The following is a 24,487-nucleotide window of genomic DNA, read 5'->3' as shown; positions in this document are numbered from 1 at the left end:
CTAGGACTCGTAGATTTAATGCAAGTTTGACCAGGACTTTCTGGTTTTGCAGTGGATGTGCAGATGAAATACAACTGGAGGGGAAAATTGTACTTTATCAACTGTGTCCATAAAAAAAATTCCTCTCCCGCCTTTTTTTTTTTTTTTTTTTTTAAACTAAGAACTTGATTTACTGGGCAATCAAAATAGGTTTCAGGAGGGGGCATTTTCCCTGTGAGAAAAATACTGTATTTTGCATATGAGAATGATCAGAATTACTAGTGTAAATTACTGTTGTGGTGCACTTTTAAATAACAAAAACATTTATAAAGTCTCTCCATATTGATTCTAATAATGTGCATTAAAATTATATGTATGCAACTAAACCGTATGTAGCTTTACATCACAGCTGAAGTGTTGTGCAGCACGCTAGGATCTTCTCTGACTTAGAAACAGAAGTCTTGCTGAGGATATTTCCAGTTAAGTTAATACTTGATCTCCAATATTGGAAGGGGCTAGTTTGGATTAAGTTTAAAAGAGGGAATTTCAGAAATAAGATTACTTTTCCAGATGAAGTTACTTGATTGTAATCAAATTAAGTAAAATGCTCTTAGTATTGATATATTTTTATTGTGCTTGTGTGTGCGACATGGAAGATCATGGTCTTGAACCAGTGACACAGTCCTCTAGTTTGTGTGGCACAGAACAACAACAAAAAAATTCAGTCCTGACTAAAAGTATGTGACACCAGCATTCACTTTTAATTCTTTGGATGCTTGCGATTTGTTATGGTACACTTGACCTCCAGGATGGCTTCCAAAATGCAAGGTGATGACCCTCTTCTTCTTTTGGGTATTCAAACAGTTGCCAGCGCAAAAGGTAGGAGCAAAGGCTTATTTACTAAATGTCAGGTTCCCTATGTGCGTGTTTGGGAACCTGTTGCCTTCCCTGGTTTCTTTTTACCCATACTCTCTCTCATTCCTTAAATATTTGTAGGTTTTGTCACATCTGTAAATTAAGTATAGTACTACTGAGCTTAATAAAACCATATGTTCGTGTTTCAGCAAGGTCTTTTACAGAATGTTGTTACGATCTGAGTGGGTGTACTACTAGATGGGAGAAAAACTGGTGAGATGGTTGGGTTTGGAGATGGCTAGTTGGTTATAACTTACCTGAAGGGTCGTAGCCAGTGGAGTGCCCCAGCTGTCTGTCAGAAGATGTATCCTGTTTGGTGTTATGCATGACTTGGAAGTCAACCAGCCCTTGCTCATGAAGTTTTCAGGTGGCACGAGATTGGGGGAAGTGGATGTGCTTGAGATTAGGACTGTCATTCAGAAGGACCTGGGCAGGTTGGAGGAGCTGGCTGGCAGGAACTTTATGAAATTCAGCAATGATGAGGGCAACGTTGCGCCTGTGGGAGGGGAGAGCTCCTCTGAGGGGAAGGGTTCCCCTTCACTCAGCCCTTGTCAGACCACACCTGGAGTACTGCATCCAGCTTTGTGACCACACCACACCCCAGCCCACCCTGCCACAGTGCAAGAAAGATGTGGATAAACTAGAGCAAGTTCAGCACAAGGCCACCACGATGTCAGGGAGTTGTAGCACTGCCCTGGAGGAGAGGCTGAATGAGCCGGGCTTGTTCGGCCTGGAGAAGAGATGCTTTGAGGGGCCTAATGGTTGCCTGCCCCCAGCTGCTGGTATGTTATCAAGAAGATGTCAGAACAACAGGCAATGGTCATAAACTGAAGCAAGGGTGGTTCTAACTAGATATAAGGGCAATGTTTTTCTCTAGGAGGACAACCAAGTAGGAGAACATGTTGCTTGGCAAGGTTGTGCAGTCTCTGTCTTTGGAGATTTTCAGGATCTCAGTAGATAAAGCAGCCTCATCTCACCTGGCTTTGGGCTGCAGGGTGGACTATATGACCTCCTAAGGTACCTGCCAACCTGAATGAGTCTATCAATCAGTGATTATGTATTTTGCCTTGCAATAATAATCTGTAGAGGGAAAGAACATAAATATTAAAAAATCCATAGTGCTTTCTGCTTGCATTGTGGGTAGGAGCCCTCAGACAAATCTGCAAATGTAGTCATTGCTTTCTTCCTCTTTTCTCCTTCTGATGATGTATTGGGCAGGAATCTGCTCAAGGTGCAGAAATATTGTAAATAATATCCTTTAAAAACAAGGATCGGAAAACCTATCTTCAGTCATGTTCTCAGGGTGTCGCTGGAGATTCCTGCTTGTTCAGGACTTGCTGCCACATTGTTCTCTAGCTTTGAGCAAGATGCTGGTTGGTGCAAGAAAGGGTGGCAGAAAAAGAAGCAAAGTAGCTTTTGGGGAAGTGGGTTCTGCATGTAGTCTGAAAAAAATGTGCATCTCTGTGGATCTGAACTTGTTTGCATTGCAGCTGGTAATAGAATTTCCCCTGACTTTAACTGAGCCAGGAACTGGGCTTCATACTTATTTTCTACTTAAACCTACACAGTTCCTTGTTATTCCATTGCTTATGATTTAGGTGATTTTCTTTACCAATTTTATTTCTTAAATTTATCACAGTACAGGACTGTTGGCTATTAATAAAACCAAATATACATTAAAAGAAATAACAGTCTAGTCTTGATACAGCCTTCTATGGCTTACGGCATGTGATGGTAAGCTGTCATAATTCAAATGCCTGTTTCATTCACACCCACTGTAGTATAAAAACATCTCTTAAAAAAAATTTCTACAGTATGTGTTTCTGTTTCAGCCTTGTGTGCTATCACTTTTTATTTTTTCTGTGTAACAGAGCCATCTTGAGGTATAGGGGGAAAAAAGGAAATTAACCTTCCTTCTTCTGTGTTCTTTTCTCTCCTTGCTTCTCTGCACCCCCAAAATAGTCTATATATCAAATTTCAGCAAGATTTACTTTCCAGCGGGAGTTCTGTAGTTATAGGTGGAAGGAGACTCAATTGGGCGTTATGCAGCAATAATCAGTAGGTGACGTGGACATGAAGATTTTAGACATTCATGGGCTTTGTCTTCAGTTTTTCTCTTTTTTTTTCTTGTTTAGATTTTATTTAATTGTTAGGCTTTCAGGCTTTCTTAGCTTGCCTGCATTAAGCTTTCTCTATGAGTTCCTTGGAAATCAGTCTCCTTGTTTCATCTTTTCTGTTTTCTATTAAAAAATGCTCACTGACTCATTCTTTCTGCAGTGTTAAGAATGAAGAATCCTGACGTCGCTGCAGTTATAGTGCACACTCCTTCTTAAAGAGAAGGTATGTTGTCTTTACAGTTCTTAGGGTGGTAGAGCTGGAAAACTTGACAGCGTGTGCCCCCAGGTCTAAACGCTGTGCTGCCTCATAGTTTTGGCAGATTTTGCACTGGTCCCACTTCTGTTACCTAGTGACTATTGTACAAGTAATGGCTTTGGGAAAAGTTTTGATGAAGTGGAAATGCAGGTGTTGATCAGTATTGTATTCTTGTAGCTGAGAAGTGGTGGTCTGTTGTTCATCCCACAATTAGAGGAAACTATCAAACAAAATCTGATGCGCAGCTGTAGCTGAGAAACCTAGTCCTGGAGGCAGAAGGAGTTACCAGAGGTAATGAAAAGGGAAACTGAGTCACAGAGAAGACCATTGACTTTCTTCTGTAGTCTTTGGACAGGTATAAAGGTGTCTTTGTTTTCTTTGCTAAAACTGCCATTTGCTGTGGAATCAGAATTTCAGTCTCACGGATGCCAGGCCACCAGCCTCTGTTATACATGTGTTAGAACTCTGAGATTGTAAGGTCTGCTGTGGAACATCACAGACTCCCACTTCCTTCCATACCAGCTTTCATGGTCAAAGGTGAGCGCTCTTGGTGGAAAATTTAAAATAAGTGTTGGGAGGCTTCCTTGGGGATCATTTCACACTCGGCTGATTCTGCTTTCTGGTGTGAGTGTCATTTGAGATCTGACTGCTTTGACTACGTGGGACTTCTCTGCATGAGAAACATTGCCCAGGAATATCTGATTTTAATGTGGTATTTTAATTACTTTTTTTTCTTAAATATCTATTTAAAATTTAGAAATCATTACAAACTTGGTGAGGACCTGAACATATTGCAGTATATTAAGGGATCTGATGTTTTTTCTTTCAAAGGGATGCATTTAACATGCTTATTGCTGATTTTTAAAGACAAACTTATGAAGTTAATGGCTAAACAGCTGGAATAAAAGCACGCTACCCTGCTACAAATAGGGTTTTTTTTTAACAGCAGTACTCCCAGGCTTGGAATATTTGGGATTTTCTCAGATAGATTGATTCAATGACCAACCTGTTATAAGTGGACAGTTAAACTGGGAACTTACAGAGTTGGAAAGCTGCCTTTCCTCTTCCAGTCTGTAAATATGAGTAAGAGTTACCTGTTCCTCCTAACAGTTTGACAGGAAGGGACCAGGTTAAAACATCAGAAAGCAGACAGGGGAAGCGAGGGCTAGTATTTTGGCCAGAGTGGGTCACCTGCCTTTCATAAGTGTCTGGGAGCTCCTTGGCTTCTCTCCCTGCATCTGTTTTATGTTGGATACACAGGGGAAATGGGGAAGAGGTGGAAAGGAGACAGTCTGTAGACCACCACTGTGGTCCACACCAGCCACTGCTACCTCTACCCACATCTGAAGCAAAGAAGGTGATAAGCACTGAGTCAGGTAAATTTGTCAGGTATCTGGAAGCCCATGGGAAATCTTACACTTTGGGCTAGGTGACTTCAAGAGCTTCTTTATGTCCCTGTGTTTCTGTGATTGCTGTGGAGCCTGGAAGAGAGAAGTTTAAATCATTAAGCAGAGGCTATACTGCATTTGAGAAATCAATTTTATATGGAAAAAAGCTCCGTATTCTTATAACCTCTGTGTCACGTCCAGTATGTCGGGGCAGTTGTTCAGTTATTCGATTCATAATTTTATATTGCAATGCACATGAATATAATAGATCATATGTTTCATGTTTAATAGGTTATTTTTTTATTTGCAGTTTTTAAATACATTTGGAACAGAATTTTAATATTCTGTGTCTTAAAAGCACATAGCTGTTGAATTTCTTAAATAATTTTATGTTAAACTAAATAATATCTACTTGGTGGTCATGATGTTGCATCTGGAATTCAGTGTTCATTGTGGGGCCCCAGTACAAGTGAGGGACTGGCAAACTGGAGCGAGTCCAGCGAAGGCCACTGCCATGGTTGGAGGTAGGAACAGGTCAGAAGAGGCTGAGGCAACTGGGTTTGTGTCATTTTGAGAAGAAAGGACTGAGGGGGATTGAATTACAGTCCTATGCTCCTTAAGGTGGGGTTGGAAAGAAGGCAGAGCCAGGCTTTTTTCAGAGATGCACAGCAGGAGAATGAGAGGCAACAGCTGCAAGCTGCTGCAAGGGTAATTCCAGTGGGGCATAAGGGAAAAACTCTCCTGGAGTGGCTGGCTACCAGGGAGGTGGTGAAACCTCCACCTTCAGACGATTTCAGAACTTGGGTGGGAAAGACCCTGAGCAACCCGATCTAATTTTGAAGACACCTGTCCTGAGTGTATGAGAGAATATTCAGAGGTCCATTTCAGCTTAATTTGAGTTGTGATTTCCACGAGTATTGTTTGAATACACCTGTATAGTCAAATTAAACCATCTGGCTTAATCTTGATTTAAACATCTTTGACTTGAGTTAGTTCCCCTGCCTCTCAATAGAAGAGTGAAAAACTCTTTGAAATATGGTGCAGTTAGAAGTCATTCATGAACATGCCATCTGCTACATAAAATGGAAATTATTTTATTTTTATGGAGGGTATTACTGGAATGTACAATACACAAGCTCACTGCTGCTGCAATGTTTTTCTCAGCATCTAAAAAGTAGAGAAAAATCTGTGGAACTTCAAGATGAATTAATGCAATGTATAAGTCAACCCTTAAGGCATTCTTAAGTGAGAAAGTGTATCTTTCTTCCTATGAATAACTGCACTGTTCGGATGGGAGCAAACAGGTCAGTGGCTAGGACTCTAACACTGGGTCTGTGTCCTTCCTCGACATAATTCTTATGTAATTTGAAGCATGTCACTGTAAGATATATCAAAATGGAAAACAAGCTGAAAACTTCCATAGCTCAGTTCTGCATATTGTTAGCATTTGCTTGTGAGGAAGAAACTGATTTTAAAAATCATTGTCGAAGTTAACTTCCACAGGTGTTTAAAAACTTGCATCATACATTTAAATGAAAAAAATATTCTGAAGGTCTTTTAGCTACTCTCTTAAAGATGTATTTGGAAGAGGTGCTGAGACTAAATTTCAGTGGTTTGCTGGTTATTCAAGTGTTTCACCCTTGAAAATCTATGTTCCAGTGATGAATCAACTTTAGAAGAATAAAGAAAAATAGCCTTTTCTTCAAACCATAATTTTCCCTCATTTTGGCTGACAATTTTGGTGTGGCAAGATGCATTCCAGTCAGTTGTAAGCAGGAACACGCCTTTGAGCTCTGCTGCTATAAATTGTAGAGAGAGGCTTTAGAAGGGACATTGTATAGTGAAAGCACATAATGGCATATTTTCTGTGTTACAGACTTATGTTGTATATGTGGATGAATCCTTTCTGAGCCTTGGCTCTGAAGCTACTTGGTTTTGTCTAGGATTTGATTAAGAATTACCAAAGCTTAAGACGAATTAAAAGGGAATTTCATATGCTTAGAAAATGCAAGTTGTTATGAATTGTCTCATTATATGAGGATCTTGTGCTACCAGAGTTTTTATCCTCCCTGGCATGTCTGTCCTGATGATTTGCCCTTGCATACCCAATGTCAGGGAGATTAATTGCCTGATACCTCCTAAGGTTGGATCCTTTTTTGAGGCACTTCCTTCCATTCACTGCCACCTCTTCTGTAAGGGGCAATTGATTTGACCTCTGTATCCCAATTCATTTAGTTTATCATTTCTCCACCGTACCTTGAATTTCACTATCTCCTTCAACTTACTCTTTTCATACTTCAGCTATGGAGACTTTCCAGGGGCTTGAGCTGTTTTGTGTGCTGTTGCCAGCAGAAATGGTAGCTTCTGAGATTAACATCTATGGGCTACTCAAGAATAGGACAGAAAATTCAGCATTGGCTATTCCACTGTCTTATGTGGCTTTTGGAAACTTATTTTTTCCTCTTCAGCCTTTTTCTGAAATCTATCTTTTTGACGTACTGTCTCTTGAATTAGATTGAAAATGGGTTTTGGGCAGAGTGTGTGCATTGCTCAGCACAACAGGTCCAGTTTTTCCTTCCACATGATAGTGGAATATCACTATTGAGTATTGTTATGGGGAAGGAAGGAAAATTTCTCATGTGGGTTCTGGGCTTTGCTCTCTCCCAGTGTGTGTTCAGGACCAAAGTATGGGAATGCTTTGTAGCTTTATCTTTTCCTCGGAACATGAGATCGACAGCATTTAAGAAAAGAGGAGGAAAGAGAAGGCACTCATGAGACAGCTTGCTGGTACTTCACTCTCTTCAGGAGAGGTGAAAGTAAAGGGGATCAAGTGGAGTTTTTAAGACTGACAAAAAAAAAAAAAAAGAAAAGCAAAGCAGCTGTGTATAAAGTATATAGTTAAAACTTGTGATTTCTGATTGACAAATGGAGAAAAGCATCATCAAGACTGATGAGCTTCCTAGAATTTTTATCTCTCTCCTCTTCATGAAGATTTTGAAACAATACATACTCCAAACAGGCATTGAAATAACATGTTTTAGTAATCTGCTTGTGATTGTCACAGTGGGAGCTGCAGAGTACCAAATAGTTTGAAAACTTCATCTTTCTTCAGCTGGCTTATTGAGATCATTAAAAGAACTGGCTTCAATACTGAGGGCTGTGTACATAAAAATTTGGACTAGATGTATTTTGAAGCAAGAAGCCAGGCACATTTCCTCTTTCCATAATGGTATTAGCTAATAGGTATGAGCTTGGCCAAATTGAAAAGGAGTGTCTCAGTATTTGGAAATTCTGTTAATCTACAAAACATGTTTCCTTCATTTTTGCAGGGTTTTTCAGTCTCCTAAAGGTGCAGTGGATATACTAGGATGGACACAGAGGAATTTCCTCCCCCACCACCAGAAGGTAATTGAAATAGTTTGGGGTTTAAAGCCAATTTTATTGTAACAATTTCATTATATTTCCAAAAGTTTTTATTTCCCCAACACTCGCTTTCTCCATATCACCTTAAGACTTGGTCCCAGTGGTATTTTGCTGAAACATGAGCTCCTGTCATTTACCCTGCCTTGTTCTCAGACCTTGCTTGCTGGTATTGCAAGAGCATGATGGGAAGAAACCTGGGGAACAATTGGTCCTTAGAGTCCAAATCTGCAAAAACGTGTTTTCTAAGACAACACTTGTGGACCATATCATCGCACCTTCATTGTGTTCTTTGGCAACCTCAATTGTTCATGCACATGGTGCTCTGTAGAGAAAAAACGAGTGAAGTCTGTGGCACAGTCAGGATATTTGGACGAGTGTCTCAAATGCCAGGACTGGTTTGGAGTCTGAATTGAGAGGGTGGAGAGGGGCGAGTTGTTTTCAGTTAGAGCAGTGCTGCTTCCACCAAGCATACTTAATCTGGGCAATGTCTGCTGAGGGCTGTAGCTGAAGGACCTTCTTCTGATGCTGCAGTTCTCTAGCCAGCGTGCATTCCCATGGGAAGCATGCACAGCTGAACCTCTGTGTGGTCAGAGCACAGAGACTTATGGAAGAGTGTTATGTATGCTGGACTATGGAGCTGGTTCTGTAAATCTAGCACTCGGTGCCCCTTGCCTGCTGTATGCTGGTAGCTGTATGGCTACTGGTATAGCTCAAGTTTCAGAGGGCACAAAGGTAGGATCTACAAAGACACTGTGTCATTGCCTTCTGTGTTTATGCTCTCTTTAAGAGCTACTTCATGTGGCTCTTTCTTTCCCTGTTTGATTTCCTGTAAACACACCTTTCTGTAGTGCTTGTTATTGTGTATTTTAAGTCTTAAAAGGATTTGGCTTTTGGTAGTTGGATGCTGGGAGACTTCTTAGAGAAGTATCATATGCTTGTTCTGATCACCCCAAAGCACAAATCTATGGAGACATGGGTTATGGAGACCTGTGGTTGAACTTGGTACAGCTGTTCTTAGTTAAGTTGCTAGTATTGTTTGTATAGATAGTGACTTCCCCATAAATTTTTGATCTTTGCCTTACATAGGACATTATTACTTATAGACTTACATTCTGTAATATACACTGATATATGTGTATATTTATAAATAATATACATTGTTGCTTATAGGACATTTTCTTTACTGTTCACGCAGAACTTATACCTATATGAAGCCATTTAAGTATGAAAGAGAATTTATCTTAGTTTTATTCAGCCGTAACTCTTTAGAAATTTGGGAATTGCCATTCTAGATCAAAACTTCTCGCTCTCTAGCTTAGACACTGCCACAGATAGAGGTCTGTTACTAGGTACTACCTAGGAAATTGGGCACGAGAGAAGCAGAAAGTTGTGAAATCAGCTTTTAATGGGTTAGATTTTTGGCCAGCATTATTGACAGTTTTATTTATTCTCTGAAATGTCACTGAGGTTATAGTTGGCAAAAATGCTTTTCCGGTCTTTCTACTAATCCATGTGGTCAGGACCCTGAATTTAGGTCTGTTTTGTTTAGTGACAGTTACTGTGAAACTGTCTCAATCGGATAATCCATCTCCAAAGCAATGTAGTGCTGTGGGGGAAGAGTCATCCCTAAGGAATTAATATTTCCACTTGAGCAGGGGCTGCAATTTTTCAAAGACAGCTAATAATTGCAGCAACAGCTCCAACTTTGTGTAGCATGTCAATGTGTGGGATACTCTGACAAAAATTCAGAGTGGCGTAGTTCAGTACAATTCCGGAATTCAGGTTCTTTCTCTGCAAAGCTCTTTGACGTGTAGAACTATGTATCACATTCTTATTTTCAGACATGTCACTCCTTAATAGGCTAGTGTTAGATTTATTCAACATAAATTGAGATTCTGCTCTACCTGATCATGCATCAACAGATGCTTTTTGCCTGTCATCTCAAAAAGCTTTGTCTGACACTATTGGAACTTGCGTGGTTTTTTACTTTATCATTGCTAACTCTCTTAAACATATTAATAAAGGGAATATCAGTGAATATAAATTTTAATAATTAGACTAAAATACACTTTAATTCACTTTCTAGATAATTTCAATGAGTCGTTTTGCAGGTGGAAAATAAGTGAGGATTGTAGGCCCAGGTACAACTGCAAATACACATAACAAAGGAAGGAAACATAGGATTTTTTTGTAATGGTTGAGGGTTTTTTTGGCATGCATATACACTGGCTACCCATGGTGTCTGCTTAGAAGGGATGAGCAGCACCTGCCAGTACCTTCAGACAGTGGGTAGATGGGTGAGTTACTGTGGCTTGTAGTGAGGATGAAGCTCCTGTTGGGTGCAGGACCCTTTGATACATCATAAAAAAAAAAAAAAAATTTAGTTTTTGCATAATGATTCTAAAATCCTGAACTGGGGCCACAGATGAAATCACTTGCTTTTTTTTTTTTAAACACCATGTGAATTTTTTGTCTATTTGTTGTCCTAACAAATATAGCCGTAGTGTTTAAAGCTGCGTGGGTTCCTTTCCATTTACAGGTGCATACCTTGCATTATCAATTTCAATTTTATTCTTGTCAATTAAGTTTTCTATGGTTTTGACAAGTAAATGCCACAAATTTATTTGTATCAATCCTAATGTACACAAAGAGGAAAAATAATGGTGAACCTTCATCTTTGTCATAGGGATGTTGTGAATGTGTAAGAAAGCTATGCAATTAAATTAATGTTAAATAATGTATTTTAGCAATAACCATCTGAATCTATACCTTGTTTAAGTTAAGGTACAATTAATATCAACAGTAGAGCTTCTCTGCCACTTCTTGATAGAGAATGACTACATGCGATGAAAGAATGGAAGGTAACATATTTTAGCCTTTATTTAATTTATTATGCTTATGCAACATATCTGCTCATAGCTGTTTGGACATTCCATTCATGCATTGTTAATTAGGCAGTGGCAAGTCTGTGCTGGTTAGTTCCCCTACCCCAGAGCAAATTCAAGTACTGAGTAACTTTGGAAAAATTAATGCCCATATGCTGTTTCCTCCAGACTGCTTTAAAAAGAGATTCTTCTAGCCATGATTAAAAATTCTGTAGTATTTTTTTCTCTGTATATTTTGAATGAATGTATGTGTTAGCAACCAGGGAGCAGTTGGAGAGGGGTGGATGCAAAGGCTTCCTTGGCTAAGAGCATAATCCAAAAAACTACTTCCAAAACTGACACTTGAGATGATAGTACTAGCTCACGTTCCCTTCTTTAGTATGTCTGTGCATATGAATGTATGCACAAAGTGCTGGTATTTAAGATTTCGTAAACAAAAAATTTCTATGATTATTTTGTGAAATAAAATAGAGGATGATTCTTGTTCTCTCTATCAATAAAAAAAAATCCTTTTTTAAAAGCTAAATGAAAATGGCAAATTTTATCATGGCTGTAAGTTATAATTATGTTTTTAATTGGTTGTTTTAATGGAGTGTCCTTAACCAAACCCATTTAGATGAGAAAAGGATATGGTGTGGACTGCAGACTATGCAGCGAGGAATTAAAAAGCTAGTAATTCTGAGAATCAGGAATCACATTATGCTTCTCCTGTAAAGGAGTCCTCTTCATGCTGGCCACCTAGGAGTGGAGATTAGATGCTTAATGCTAGGATGGTGTTTACATGTGACAGCCTGTGCTTGTGCTATTACTACTTTATTAGGAGATGAGGTCTATGGCTGTTTTTTATTTCTTTACTTGAAAAACACTTTATGATCTTGCAAAGTGGAAGTCCTTTTCTTCAATTGAGGACTTAAGAGGTGTTTATGTGGGCTTGTTTCAAGAGGAAAACCAGCTTTGTTTGCTCAGCAGGATGGATACCTGACAAACAGCTTCTTGCCCAAGGGAAGCTGGGAGAGAGAGTGTATTCTCTGTGTTAAATAGACTTCTGGTTTTGCATTTTTATCTCTGTCTATTTCTCTCTCTCGCTATTTCTGGTACATGGCACTATACATCATATGATTTCTTTGTGAAAACTATTAGAAAATGTTGGGTGTATTTCCTCATACTGAGTATACTTGTCAACAGTTCATCCCAGTTGTCATACACTGAATTGCCTTTTACAACAGTTGTAAGACCTAAAATAAACTTTAAGCTGTTTTATAATTAATTGAGTCTATCAAGGTAGGTTAATATATAGTGATGAGGTTTAGAGTATGACTGGATCACAATACAGTTCTTGAATCATGAACAGATGGTATATTTTGTTTCCTATTTATAGGAAATTAACATATTATTTATATTTGTCACAGTTTAACCCCAGCTGTGAGGAAGAGTAAAAGTGAGAAAAATTGTGGGTTGAGATGAAGACAATTTAATAGGTAAAACAAAAGCCACACATGCAAGCAAAGCAAAACAAGGAATTCATTCACTGCTTCCCATCAGCAGGCAGGTGTTCAGCCATCTCCAGGAAAGCAGGGCTCCATCATGCATAATGGTTACTTGGGAAGTCAAATGCCATAACTCAGAATGTCCCCTCCCTCCTTCTTTATATGCTGAGCACGATGGTCTGGGACATCTCTTTGGTCTGCTGGGGTCAGCTGTCCTGGCTGTGTCCCCTCCCAACTCCTTGTGCACCCCCAGCCCACTCATTGGTGGGGTGGTGTGAGAAGCAGAAAAGACCTTGACTGTGTGTAAGCACTGCTCCGCAGTAACTAAAACACTCCATTATTATCAACACTGTCTCCAGTACAAATCCAAAACAACCCCATATTAGATACTATGAAGAAAATTAACTACCCCAGCCAAAACCAGCATAATATTAAAATTTTTAAATGAAATACGGAAATGTCAGTGTTTGTTCAAGGACATTATGAGAATGAATTTGATAGTATAGTCTTTGTATTACTGCCAAATACTCTCTTTACCTGAGAGAGAAGTACTTGTAACTCTTAATTTGGGATGGGTGAGGGGCCTTCAAAGACCAGGAGTAGTAGAAAGCTGGATGTTCACTCAGCTACACCACTGTCCTCAGTACCATGGGTAAAGCTAGGTGAGAGATCTTGTTCTGGTGAAGTTTGGGATTTAAGGTATTCTTCAGTGGAATGAAATTTGGTTTGTTGGGGGGGGTTTTTAAACTGAAAACAGAATGAGGATATCTCCTAGACACCGACTGTAAAAGCATTTTATACCCCTTTTTATACAAATGATCAGCTCTCTAGAGCTGTGAGTGGGATATTTTTTTGTTTCTGATACGGAGAGACATAGAGCAAGGAGACCGAGGACTTAAATCTGGATATCCGGTATGTGATTGAGTGCTGTGATTGTGTCTTCCTGCAGTTATTTTTTGTTGTTTGCCTGCCAGTGCCAGAACACTAAAATAGTCGTTAGTTCCTCTGTCCCTAAGAAGGAAGTCTGGCTTGAGTCTGTGGGTAAGAGTGAAGTAGGAACAACTGTACTCTCATAAAAGTTCCCATTAGGATGACTTTACAAAAAAAACTTAGAAAAGTTTTTGATTAACCCTAGTAGGGAGCTGCTGGACGGCTGCCGTGTTTCGCTGTAGAGTGGACTGTATGTCTCTGCTAGGGGAACTGCTTTTTATTGTGTGTCCTGTATATATTTCTTTCAGATTATTTAGTTTTTGTGCTGTTTAGTGACTGATTTCACATTTTAGGTTTTAACTGTTTTAAAAAGCTGATTTTGTGACTGAGACAAGAGGCAGTTAAATTGGGACTTTTATAATATTGACAGGAGAAGCACTTGTATGTTTTATGATTTAGTTTATAGAAGTGAAGAACACTGGGGGTACCTAAGCTTGTATTTTGGAATAAAGTAAAATGAAAAGATGTTTCTTACTATGATTAGGGGATTGAAATAAGAACACTGCTTAAATTAAACTGCAGCTATAAAGGGAGTTGGTCTTGGGCTAAACAGCATTGTTTGTTAGGTATCTATTTTCAGCATACAGACAGTTACAAATGATGGTAAAAGGGGAGCCAAGATTTCAGAAGAATGAGAACAGAATATGAATTGTAGTTATGAATGGTCCCTTGTTTTTGAAGCTGGCAGTAGCTTGCTGGTGTCTGACATCCCATCTGTAACAGAACAATTTATTTGTTTCTAAAGATCACATTTCTCTCAGTAAATAAAGGAAAATGCATTGTTTAAGGTAAGGATCAATTATTTTGTGTGACAATTCAGACAAGCTGTGTAACAAAGAGTAACAAGAAAATTCCCATTGCAAAAACGCAGCTATGGTGTCACTTCGCTCCTAATTATGTGCTTTTTCTTCTAGCCAAGTATATTTGAGTGTTGGGAAAAACAAGAAATAGAAAGAAAATAAATAGATTAATTAAAAACTTGTTTCTGTTTTTAACATCCCCAAAGAAAACATAGTTTACATAGATGTAATGATATCTTACTTAGTTTTGAAGTAATACAGTAAAATCTTTGCTAGATATTTGTAATGTGTTACATGATCAAATGTGATTTACTGTCATAGATTTCTGAATGTTGACTTCATCCTTTTGATAGTATTTGGTGTTTTCTTTCTAAATAATAAGTGATAGGTGTTTGGTTTTTTTTTTTCTATTCACGCAGCTGCTCTGTAAGTTGACTTTACTTCTGGACTTAACTTGTGTGCAGGGACAAGGCCCAGACATGTTGGTTGAAAAGAGCAACCGATGATGAGATAAAGGGCTTCCAAGGGATTGCAGCAAAACTTTATCTTTGGTCTAGGGTAACCAGTACTGTTTGCTTAAAAACCAAGCAAATTATGAAGGAATTGATACTGATTTTGGGGTATTCTTGAAATGAATATATGTGTAAGTGAAGTTCTGAAATTTTAATTTCAAACACTGAGCTAATGTATAAGGAGAGGTATGAATTGTTTTTTCCTTTGCATCTCTTGCCTTATAGGACTTGTATCTAGCATTAACTGGCCAGGAGAAATTGCTGCCAAATTACTGAGGCAGTTTTTAGTTTGGGTTTTTTTAATTCTGTTTCACTGATCCCAGTAAATATTCACTCACCATGCCTAAAGGCTCTGTAAGGATTCTACTCTAGAGTTTACTGAGATTAACTTCTTTTTATACATTGTTATAATTGTTTTATCTTGTGCATGAGCATGGATAAAACTGAGGAAAACATACCTGATAAACATTTTTTTGGAAAAACCCTCCAACCTCCTATATAGATTATTTTTTTTTTTTTTCCTCATTGAAATAATCTTTCCAGGAAATGTAACCTTGTCGTAGTTTCAGTAAAATGACCACAGAAGATGATTTAGTCTCTCAAAGAAGGGTTGTTGCAGGAATGCATCTTGTTGTTGAATAGTCTGTTGTTGAGCTCAATAACTAACTTTGGTTAGGTGAAAGCATGATAGTTCCTGAAAAATCTTCTGTTACGCTGGTGCAGATTTCTCTGGGGGCTGGAAGAATATGTGTGTGCTGCTGTGCCACAGGGATGCCGACGCTGATGGTCAACTTCTGGTCTCTGTATTTCCAGTCCTGTATGTCACAGGGAGAGACAAAGGGAAATCCAGGTGCTGCCCTGGGACCAGTGAATGGGTTCAGTGTAATGTGTCCAGAGGATCTTAGCAGTCTCCTGTATTGCAGAGGAAGGTGGAAGTAAAATTAACTTTGGCTGGGATTGCTCTTTCCCACTTGCATATCTGGTGGTGACCCGCTCGTGTTTGCACATGAAGAACACTTGCCAGCCAAATTCTTCAGTAGACTGTTCATGGTGAAAGAAATTCCTTCCTGACTTCCATGTGGACTGGCTGAAGCTCTGAATCATGAAGTTTGGTTATGGCAGTTGTCTTCAGCCAATGTTGGGCTTTTTTCCCCTCCATGGCTTATGAAAGGAGGCAATGAGGACTCCGAGGCTGATGGACTGAAGGGTTCCAAGGAAACACCATCGTTACCCACTTCAAGCCATTGTCCACTGAGGTGATAGAATTTCTGGTAGAAGCTGTGTTAAAAGGGTATTGTGAAACAGAATTTTGGAGAGTTCAGTTAGTGAGTCTTGATGTAAGAATTACTGTTTTCCTGAGTTTCCTTGAATTCCACAGGTATACTTTTTTGAGCTATAACAGGATCTTAGTATGTTAGGGCAAAGAAGAGCATGACGCATTAAAACAATAATTAAAACAAATGCTAAGGAAGGGGATGCTATAAAACTCCCTCCCCCTTAGTTGCTGGCATAATGGATTTGTCAAACTTTGCATATATTAAACTTTGTTTAAAAATCAGTCTATCTGCATAGTGCTCTTTAGGCTGAGTGAAAGGGTAACAACAGAAATGAGTGGGTCAGAACCCAGCTGAAATCCAAAGTATTTCTAGTATTGTCCTGGATTTACAGGACATAACTGTTCTGTTCTAGTCCATAAATTTCCCTGTAGTAAAAGATGCTGTAAGTTGCTGTAGAAGTTGATTTCTAGATTGTTTCCTTGTTCAGAATATATTGATCTAAGTAAGTTACTTTTAAGCGTGTGCACAGGTGGCATGCAGTGTTCTGGGAGTGTCAGATGGAGTTATTGTTGGGAAAAAGGAACCTGTGACAGTGTGTCCAAAAAGATAAAATGATTCCCAAAGCCGCGTGCGTCTTCTGAGACCTGCCTGGGCCATTGCCACAGAAGGAGGCTGAGCATATGAATGATACTGATAAGCAAGTCAGATGCTGTTATGTGTTCGAAGTGCTGATTTTGGGAGTGCCAGCAAGTGCTTCAGTTTTCACATTGCTAGGTAAATGGTTGTTGAGCCTGGACCAATGACCCAGAATTTAGGGATTCCTTTGCCTAAGTCATCTGAAGGTTCAGTCTAGGAAGTGTGTACAGTTGCTGGCACAGTAGAGGAAGAAACATGATCTGAAAATGAAGTAAAATCCCTTGCTACTTTATATCCAAAATGTGTCGGCCTGGTAAAAAGGTGTTGTTAGACATGAGCCAAGACCTAGGATACTTAAGCTTTTGCTCTAGGTGGGTTTCAGCTCTTTTTAGTACAATATACAGTTTATGTACCCAAACTGTATGTTTACTTTCTGTAGAAGTGGGATCTCACGCTCCCTGTCTTAGGCTTCCAGGGTTTCTTTCTGCCACTTTCTGCTTCATGGGACTCCCAATTACTCTTAAAGTCCTTTCAGTCCAAGGTATGATGAGATGTTACAGCAGTTTCATGTTGCTAATTAGAATTGAACAGACTGTATTAGAGAAATGCATATTCCTTAAACCATTAAACAGTAACTGCTTCAATGTAAAAAGTAATTACTTGTAAAACTGATATTAATAGATGTCTGCTGAAAAAAAAAAAGTGAAAAAATAAAGAACAATCCAGACTGCTCTCACTGGTGGAAATTTCCTTAAAAATTCTTATTTTCTCAAAAATATATCAGCTGTGTGGTCAAAACTACATTTCCTAGAAAGTTTTTCTTTTCCTTCACATGACACTTGTATCCTGTGGTTAACCAACATGTATCCAGCTCTGACAGTGCAGGGATGGAGCTTCATTTTCCCGATGACGTTGTAGTCCTTCTGCTGTTTGATATCTGTTTTATTAAATCTCTTTGGTTTTCCCATTCCCTGTGTGGATTGTCCATTCAGCAGCATGTTGTAGGCGAGTTCAGCAGTTCATATCAGCTATGCAGCCATCCTCAGCACCTATCTCTACCAACAGACATGTCTGACAGCAAGGTAGCTTTTGTTATTTTGACTGTTATACCTCATGTTCGGTGCCTGGTGGCATTTACACTAATTCAGACTGGTAACCTTGGTACTATAAAGTGTTAAGTGTATTAGTATTCCTTTATGACTGATAGAAAGCTAATATCCTTTAATATGGATAGATGCTTTTCAGTGTAGATAGGGATCTATCATGTATTTATGCAGATTTTCAAATAATGACTGTACATACATTCCTTACAGCATCTCCTTTTAAGGACTTCACTTGCTGCACATCAGCAACATTTCTTGGTGAAATTTTAATGGCAGAATCTACTCGTATGGTGCTGAGGTAGAAAAGACCTGCTTGGGATCAGGCTCGGTCTATGTTTCTAGCCATGGCATGCTGAGTGTAAAGGCAGTTAAAGTAGGTGGTCACAAAATGCCGATTTTACATAGCAGCTTTTCCAATTATAGTGTAGTCAGCACTGAAAAGCATCTTGTGGAGTCACAAAGGAGCACAGGTCTGCTGGTGTTGCTGTCACTAGTCCCTGGGCAGCCTAGTTCATGTCTAATGTTTTTATTTTAGATTTCTGATTTTTTGCAACTCGATTCTTTTGATTTTTAGCTAACTTTGAGCTTAATTTTTAGCATTGGGAGTAGTTTGTAAGGTTCAATGTTTTCAGTACTTGTAAACCTTTCCTAACATCCACAGGTCTGGGCTTTATTTCAAGAAATAAAATTCTTTAGTATTAAGCATGCTGTTGTTAGCAGTCTCTCTGAAACTTGAGCAGGCAGATTCATCATTCTTTTGACTTCAATTTTGACTTTGTTTTTATCCAGAAGAATAATCTGTTGTGCATGCTTGACAACATAATTAGTATGTAATGTGTGTGTTTATGAAATACTAAAGAGGATTTTTTACTTATTTCTTTGTTGTTTATTTGCAGGGAGAGCCTGTTAATTCATGTGGTTTTGCTTTTGTTTCCATTACTGGAAACACTTTTTGCATGAATGTGTACTGTTTAGTTTTGTTGGGTTTTTTTGGTAACTGTTTTCCACAGAGACTTGTAACACTGACAAGTTGTGGTCATGCTTTGGATGCATCCATGAGCTGTGTGTAATTAGCAGCGTGCCTGGACCGCAGGGACCTGGGTTTCCTGCAGCGCCAGCTTAGCACAATGGGCATGAAAGTCCTTGGCTCTGATCTGCTTCCCATGGGAAGGAGTGTTCACCTGTGTGTTTTTGGATACAGTTTTGCCTTAAACTTTTCTTTCCCTCAACAAAATAGTTGCTTTCCACCTGTTGTGACTGTATGAGGAGTTGATTTACGGATGCCAGTGGTGTGCTGGCAGATGACATGTTGTGACTTGGAAGTGTCAGTGAAGGGCAGTGTTTGCAGGAGCACTTGATCCTAAAAGCCAGCCTTCCTCTTACGGGGTGCCTCCTGCCCCCCTACGGGCTCACTCTGCACACCTCGCCCCTCTCCCTGTGCAGCTGCCGGCAGAGGGGTCATTCGGGGAAGGGCAGGAGAGAGATGTGTAAGCCAGGTACCAGAGCAAAAGAATATTTAACTTCAGGTTTCTCTCCTGATACCGCAGTAGTAGTGGTCACAAGCGGGAGATGCAAGCAGGTAGAAAATACTGTGTTGCTTTCTAGCTGTAGGAACATAGTGTAATCAGTGCTAAAAAGCTGGGAGAAACTAGAGGCTGGCCAGTGGTGACTGAGTCTCTTAAAACCTTTTTTGCAAGTTCCTGCTGAATATGAATCAACCATCATTTTTCAAAAGTTTACAAGTTGGCCAAATTTGGGAACTTTTGTAGGCATGAGTGTTTCCTAGCACAAGGCTTACCTTCCTGACAGATGCCAAGCCTCTGTAATGAAATTTCACCTGAAACAAAAAGTGAACAGCTTAGGAGCCCATTCATTATGAAGCACAGTCAGCATGGCATGTTTGGGCCCAAATGATTAGTTTTACAGAAGTAATGATAACTTTAAGAAATCAGTTATTTCCCGGTATCTGCACATTTCCATTTCTTATTTCTATCTAGTCCGTGGTACACTTACATAAGGAGCTGGGCAGATTTTAACTCTTTAGAAATAAGGGTCTGAAAAGGCAAGTGTGTATTTCATCTGAGAATCTCTGGAGTGTATCCAGGTTAAATAGGAAGCATTTAGGTTGCTATGCCTGGCCATTTGCTTTGATCTGTAAGTTATCAAATTTTAATAATACTTAAAAATATTCTGAGATAGTAAGATTTATTTATATTTTTTACTGAAAAGTTTTGCATATTTCAAGATACTCAAGAATTTGTAGAAAGTTGAAACATTTAGGGAATTCACTTTGAAGGAAGGTGGGTCCATGCAGTCCCAAGTGTCTTGTTGCAATCCAAAATAAATGAGTAAAAAAGATAAATGTTTAAAACTGCACATTGGAATAAGAACAAGCAGTTCCTGCCAGTCTACTTTAGGTTCAATTGTATTAATATTTTTTTCACTAAATAATAATTAGTTATTTTCCATCTGAAGCATTGTACACTTATTTTCTTCACTGATCAGTGTAAGGTGGTGATATGGTAAAAGTGACTAAAAATGTTTATCATTTAGAAAAAAAAGAAAATTTGGCATTCAGTGAATATGCAAGAGAGATTACACTCTAGAGCCTTCGCCAACATTTATGTGTTGGAAGAAAAGTGACTATTAGAGGAAGAAAGGAAAAATAGTTTTCCCTTCTAAGAACATGCATATTTACCATGCCCTGCAGTCTTTAGAAAATTCTTTGTCATGGAGTCTTTTATATCTAATAGATGCATTTCCTCTTTTTGTTCCATAGTTCCCTACTAACTTTAATTAAAAAAAAATTGAAAAAGACTACAACTGATTGCGAGAATGACCTTCCTAATTATACATAAGCCTTACTTCAATTTCTAAAGATATTTTTCAAACCTTAAAACATACCATAAAATATTCATATTTCTTGATGACAGTGTGCCTATTTGTGTCCAAGGCTTCCGGATTTGTTGTTACCATGCTCCAGACTGCTGAACTGTTCCTGCTTGGGGTTCTGTTTCTTTCTTTCTCATGGTTTTCCATGATAGAAACTTAGTTGACTTCTTCAGGATCATCTCTGATTTACACCATTGCAAGGGAGGACAGAGTTTTTGGGTGCTTCCCCCCCCCCCCCCCCCCATGTGTTTGCACTGTATTCAAAGGGCACTTGATAGTAACCACAGAGCTATGTTGTCTTCTGTATCTCTAAAATAAACTGTTGAAGAAAACTATTAATGAAGCTTCACTAGCTTAATCTCAGCTTTAAAATTAATGTCACTCTTTTAACTCTTTAGCTGTATTACATTGAACTATAAATAATTTAAGGAAAATAAATGGGAAAGCAGATGGTGCCAAGAATGCTTTGCAGTTGGCAGAGCAACCAAAAATTGTTTAAATTTGCTTATGCCCCAGCAGGTCTCTGTAAATACAGCCTAAGTTAGCTTGTTTTTGAAGTAAGTTTAAGAAAAAGACATTTCACCAAATAACATACCACAGAAAAAGTCATAAATCCATGTGTTGTGCTAACAATTATGAGAGTATATATTCCTTTTCCTCATCCTAAATTTGCACTTTCACACTTAATTTAACTTGAATATAAATTTCTGTTATATCAGATTCATGTTTTTCATGCTTTAAAACTCCAAATAGAGATTTTTAGAAACACAAGAAATACCTTGAAGCATTTGCAAAGCAAATGCTGCAGAATGGTATTGGCATAAGACGAAAAACTTTAATCAGTTATTGTATTCTCATTGCTCTGGTTGGCACGCGTAAAGTTAAGGGTGAGTAGTGGTGAAAAAGCAAATTGGATTTTTAGTAACTAATTTAATTATTTGAAGTAATTCCGGGCAGAGTCTCTAATGCTAAGCAGTCTATGATTATTACTTTGACCAAAAAAATAGTGAATTTTAACATTATGTTAAAGAAAAAAGTAGCTGTCTGCTATGATTTTTGGAGAGGGGAGTGTGGGAGTGCACCTTTGGAAATCCCCCCCCTCACCTCAGCAATTTTTCTCAGCAAGCACAGTTGCCTGGAAATGAACTTTTTGGTTTGATCCTTTTGATTTACAGTTAAAGGGTTGGAGGAACTGCAGCTTTCTTCATGAGCATGAAATTTTGCAAGATCTGTGGTGGTTTTTTGTAGCCAGATTCAGTCCAAGTGTAACTATGCTGTGTCTTCCTAATTTATTGTAGCACTTCACAAGTGCTTGTGTGTGTGTGTTGTTTTGACATAACACAAACAGCTGTAGAAAAACTACATATTTTCAAAACTGTAGTTATTTAAGACATCTTTTTTTGTATGACATAATCTGTATTTATCTGTAGTTCTGAGCAGCTCTTCAGCTGAAGCAAAAAGCCCCCCACCTTCTCTTTATTTTTGTTATTAAAATACTTTTTCCATCAAATGAAATAGTATGCCCTTGAGATTAAAAACTTAAAGGAGTATATATGAGACTGAAGGGATGAGTAAATTTAAAGACTTAAAGTTTATCCCTTAGAATTAAGCAAATACAGAAGTGATGCAAAGCTGAAATACAGTTTTAAAACTTTCTGTAGTGAGGATATTTGTCTCCAGTCTGCCCTTTCTAAAGGACGTGTAATCTGAGAAAGGAATTTCTCTCTCTCTTTTTTTGTCTGTTTTGTAATCTTAACCCATTGTCTCATCAGTGATGTGATTTAAGGGATCTTTCCAGGCTGTAATCCCCAATTATAGGGTTCTGTGCCTTGTTTATTTATGATGCAAAGTAAATATTTCTGAATAAACAAAACAGGGCAGCATTAGTAGCCATAACAGAAAAAAAATTAGGTGCCATCTTCAATTTATTTTTTTTTTTACCCAAGTTGAGAAAATCAACTCCTGTGTTAAGATTTCTTCCCACAATCGTAAAGTATGGGTTGGTTGCTTTTTTAGGGGGAATGGGGAGGCACGTTGAAGGGGAATTGTGCATCAGTTGGCCAGGTTTTGCTTTTGGGTCCAGAGTCATTCCTTTTGCTTTTAGTGTCTCAAATTACCTTTTCTTTTGCCTGTGGCAGGTCTTTTCTGTCTCTGACAAATGTCACTGGCACTGGACTTGAGTGCCTGGGGAATTGCATCAGTGTAAAAGTGCTAGAGTAGAGAGTTATCAGGCAACTGATACCTAAATTACCTGTATATGCCTCCAGGAAGTATTTGAATCTAGACGCTCCCTGTGCTCACAGCCACAAAAACTCAGAGGTGCCTGCTGTTCCCACGATGTTTCCCTGTGTGACTGGGATGTTTTGTAAACATACACACTTTTTCTTTTGCTGATGACTAGAATTCACCTCCAGTGAGCAGGTGGCTTCATGACTCTCAGCTGAGCCTTACTCCAGCAACACCCCAGTTTTCTGAGTGGCCCAATCCTGCAGAAATGATCAACTCATTCCAGTAACCTCATTGTCCCCCTCTTCCCACCATATGAAGTGCAGACTTCATGTATTTGAAGTGGTTGCTGCTGTGATTCACTTGTATAGCACAGCGAGAGGAGTGGCAGATAGCAGTGCATGTACATGAAAAGTTGTGGTTTTGTGGCTGTTACCTGCTTGTGACTGCCGTCTACTTACTTATCTTCCTAGTCTGCACGGCTAACCAACATTTCACACATTGGTAATCACAAAACCCACTCTACTTCGTATTTTACAAGTTTATGCTTTCCAAATTTGAAGTATGCAGACATACTGAAAACATAAAGAAACAAAAAAAAAGCATAAATAAAATACCACCCCCCCCCCCACCACCCCTTTTCTTTCTTTTCCCCATTACTGTCAAGCAGCAAGTAGTAGAGTCTAGTCGGTTTGATCACAAATTGAGAAGAATGCTGTGGTTGTCTTGAATCACTTGGAAGAGCTCTGCAGGATTTCTTACATCTTTCAGGAAAAAAAAAATATGGCTAATGGACAAAAGCAAAAATGAAAAGCCTGAATCCAAAGGCTGAATTTGTACAGAAATATTTTTTAAAAGCATCACTATTAAATGTCCTGCTGCTTTAGCCATAAACCATGACAATAAATGCAGGATAACCCCTTTTTTGTTCCTTACTATTTTTGCAATTAGTTCACTTTTTCTCCTGCAGAGAGGCTGCATGAAAGATCTTGTTATTTGTGGCTGTGATAAAATATGCTGGCTCAGCCTGCCTGAAGAAACAGAAGCCTTGGCAGGAATGCTGATTACCATGACAATCTAAGCAGTCTAGAGCTGTGGTTTGTGTGGGTTTTATCATAAAGATACAAAACGTGTCCTTGATGGTAGAAAAGCTGATAATATCATCATGACTCAGGAGATCCAATTGTCCTTGAAAGACTTTGTCTTTCATATTGTGTTACCTGAAGAGGGGGCAGGGGAAATCCTATCAACTTCATGTATATTTTTATAACATATTGGTGTACTTACATGTTTATCTATTTTAGTGTATATATATTTTTTTATAACATTCTAAATAAATTTTTGAACACATTTGTATAAGTTAGGTATCAATGGTGGATTTGGGGAAGAGCGTGGAAGGAGGGTCAGCTGGGCCAAAAAATTTCCACAGATGACATTTCTGCCTCAAGGGGACCTCTGATAAGAGTTTCTCTTCCAGAATGTGGGAGAGCAGCTAAGGAAGATCAAGGGAGGGAGGGATGAAGCCCTTTTGTTTTGGGGAGCTTTGGTGAAGGCTTCTTGAAGCAGATATGAGGCTGGCGGGTTTGGGCATCCCTCCCTGC

General features: G+C 38.8%; 1 protein-coding gene across 8 annotated transcripts in view; it reads left to right on the top strand.

Annotated features, from left to right (window-relative positions):
- Window positions 1-24,487, top strand: part of ARHGEF10 (Rho guanine nucleotide exchange factor 10) — a 116,850-nt gene that overhangs the window by 6,000 nt on the left and 86,363 nt on the right. For 6 of the 8 annotated variants that reach the window (XM_074819943.1, XM_074819942.1, XM_074819940.1 and 3 more), the window contains one exon: window positions 7,985-8,060. In XM_074819943.1, the coding sequence (XP_074676044.1) occupies window positions 8,024-8,060 (37 nt within the window). In that variant the 5' untranslated portion in view covers window positions 7,985-8,023. Of the gene's footprint in view, window positions 1-2,918; window positions 3,235-7,984; window positions 8,061-10,857; window positions 10,940-24,487 lie in introns of those variants that run through there. The other 2 variants (XM_074819937.1, XM_074819941.1) reach the window with 2 other exon arrangements.

The sequence above is a fragment of the Strix aluco genome, chromosome 3 (assembly GCF_031877795.1).
Source record: "Strix aluco isolate bStrAlu1 chromosome 3, bStrAlu1.hap1, whole genome shotgun sequence".
Taxonomy (NCBI): domain Eukaryota; kingdom Metazoa; phylum Chordata; class Aves; order Strigiformes; family Strigidae; genus Strix; species Strix aluco.
This window is presented reverse-complemented; position numbering and strand designations above follow the sequence as displayed.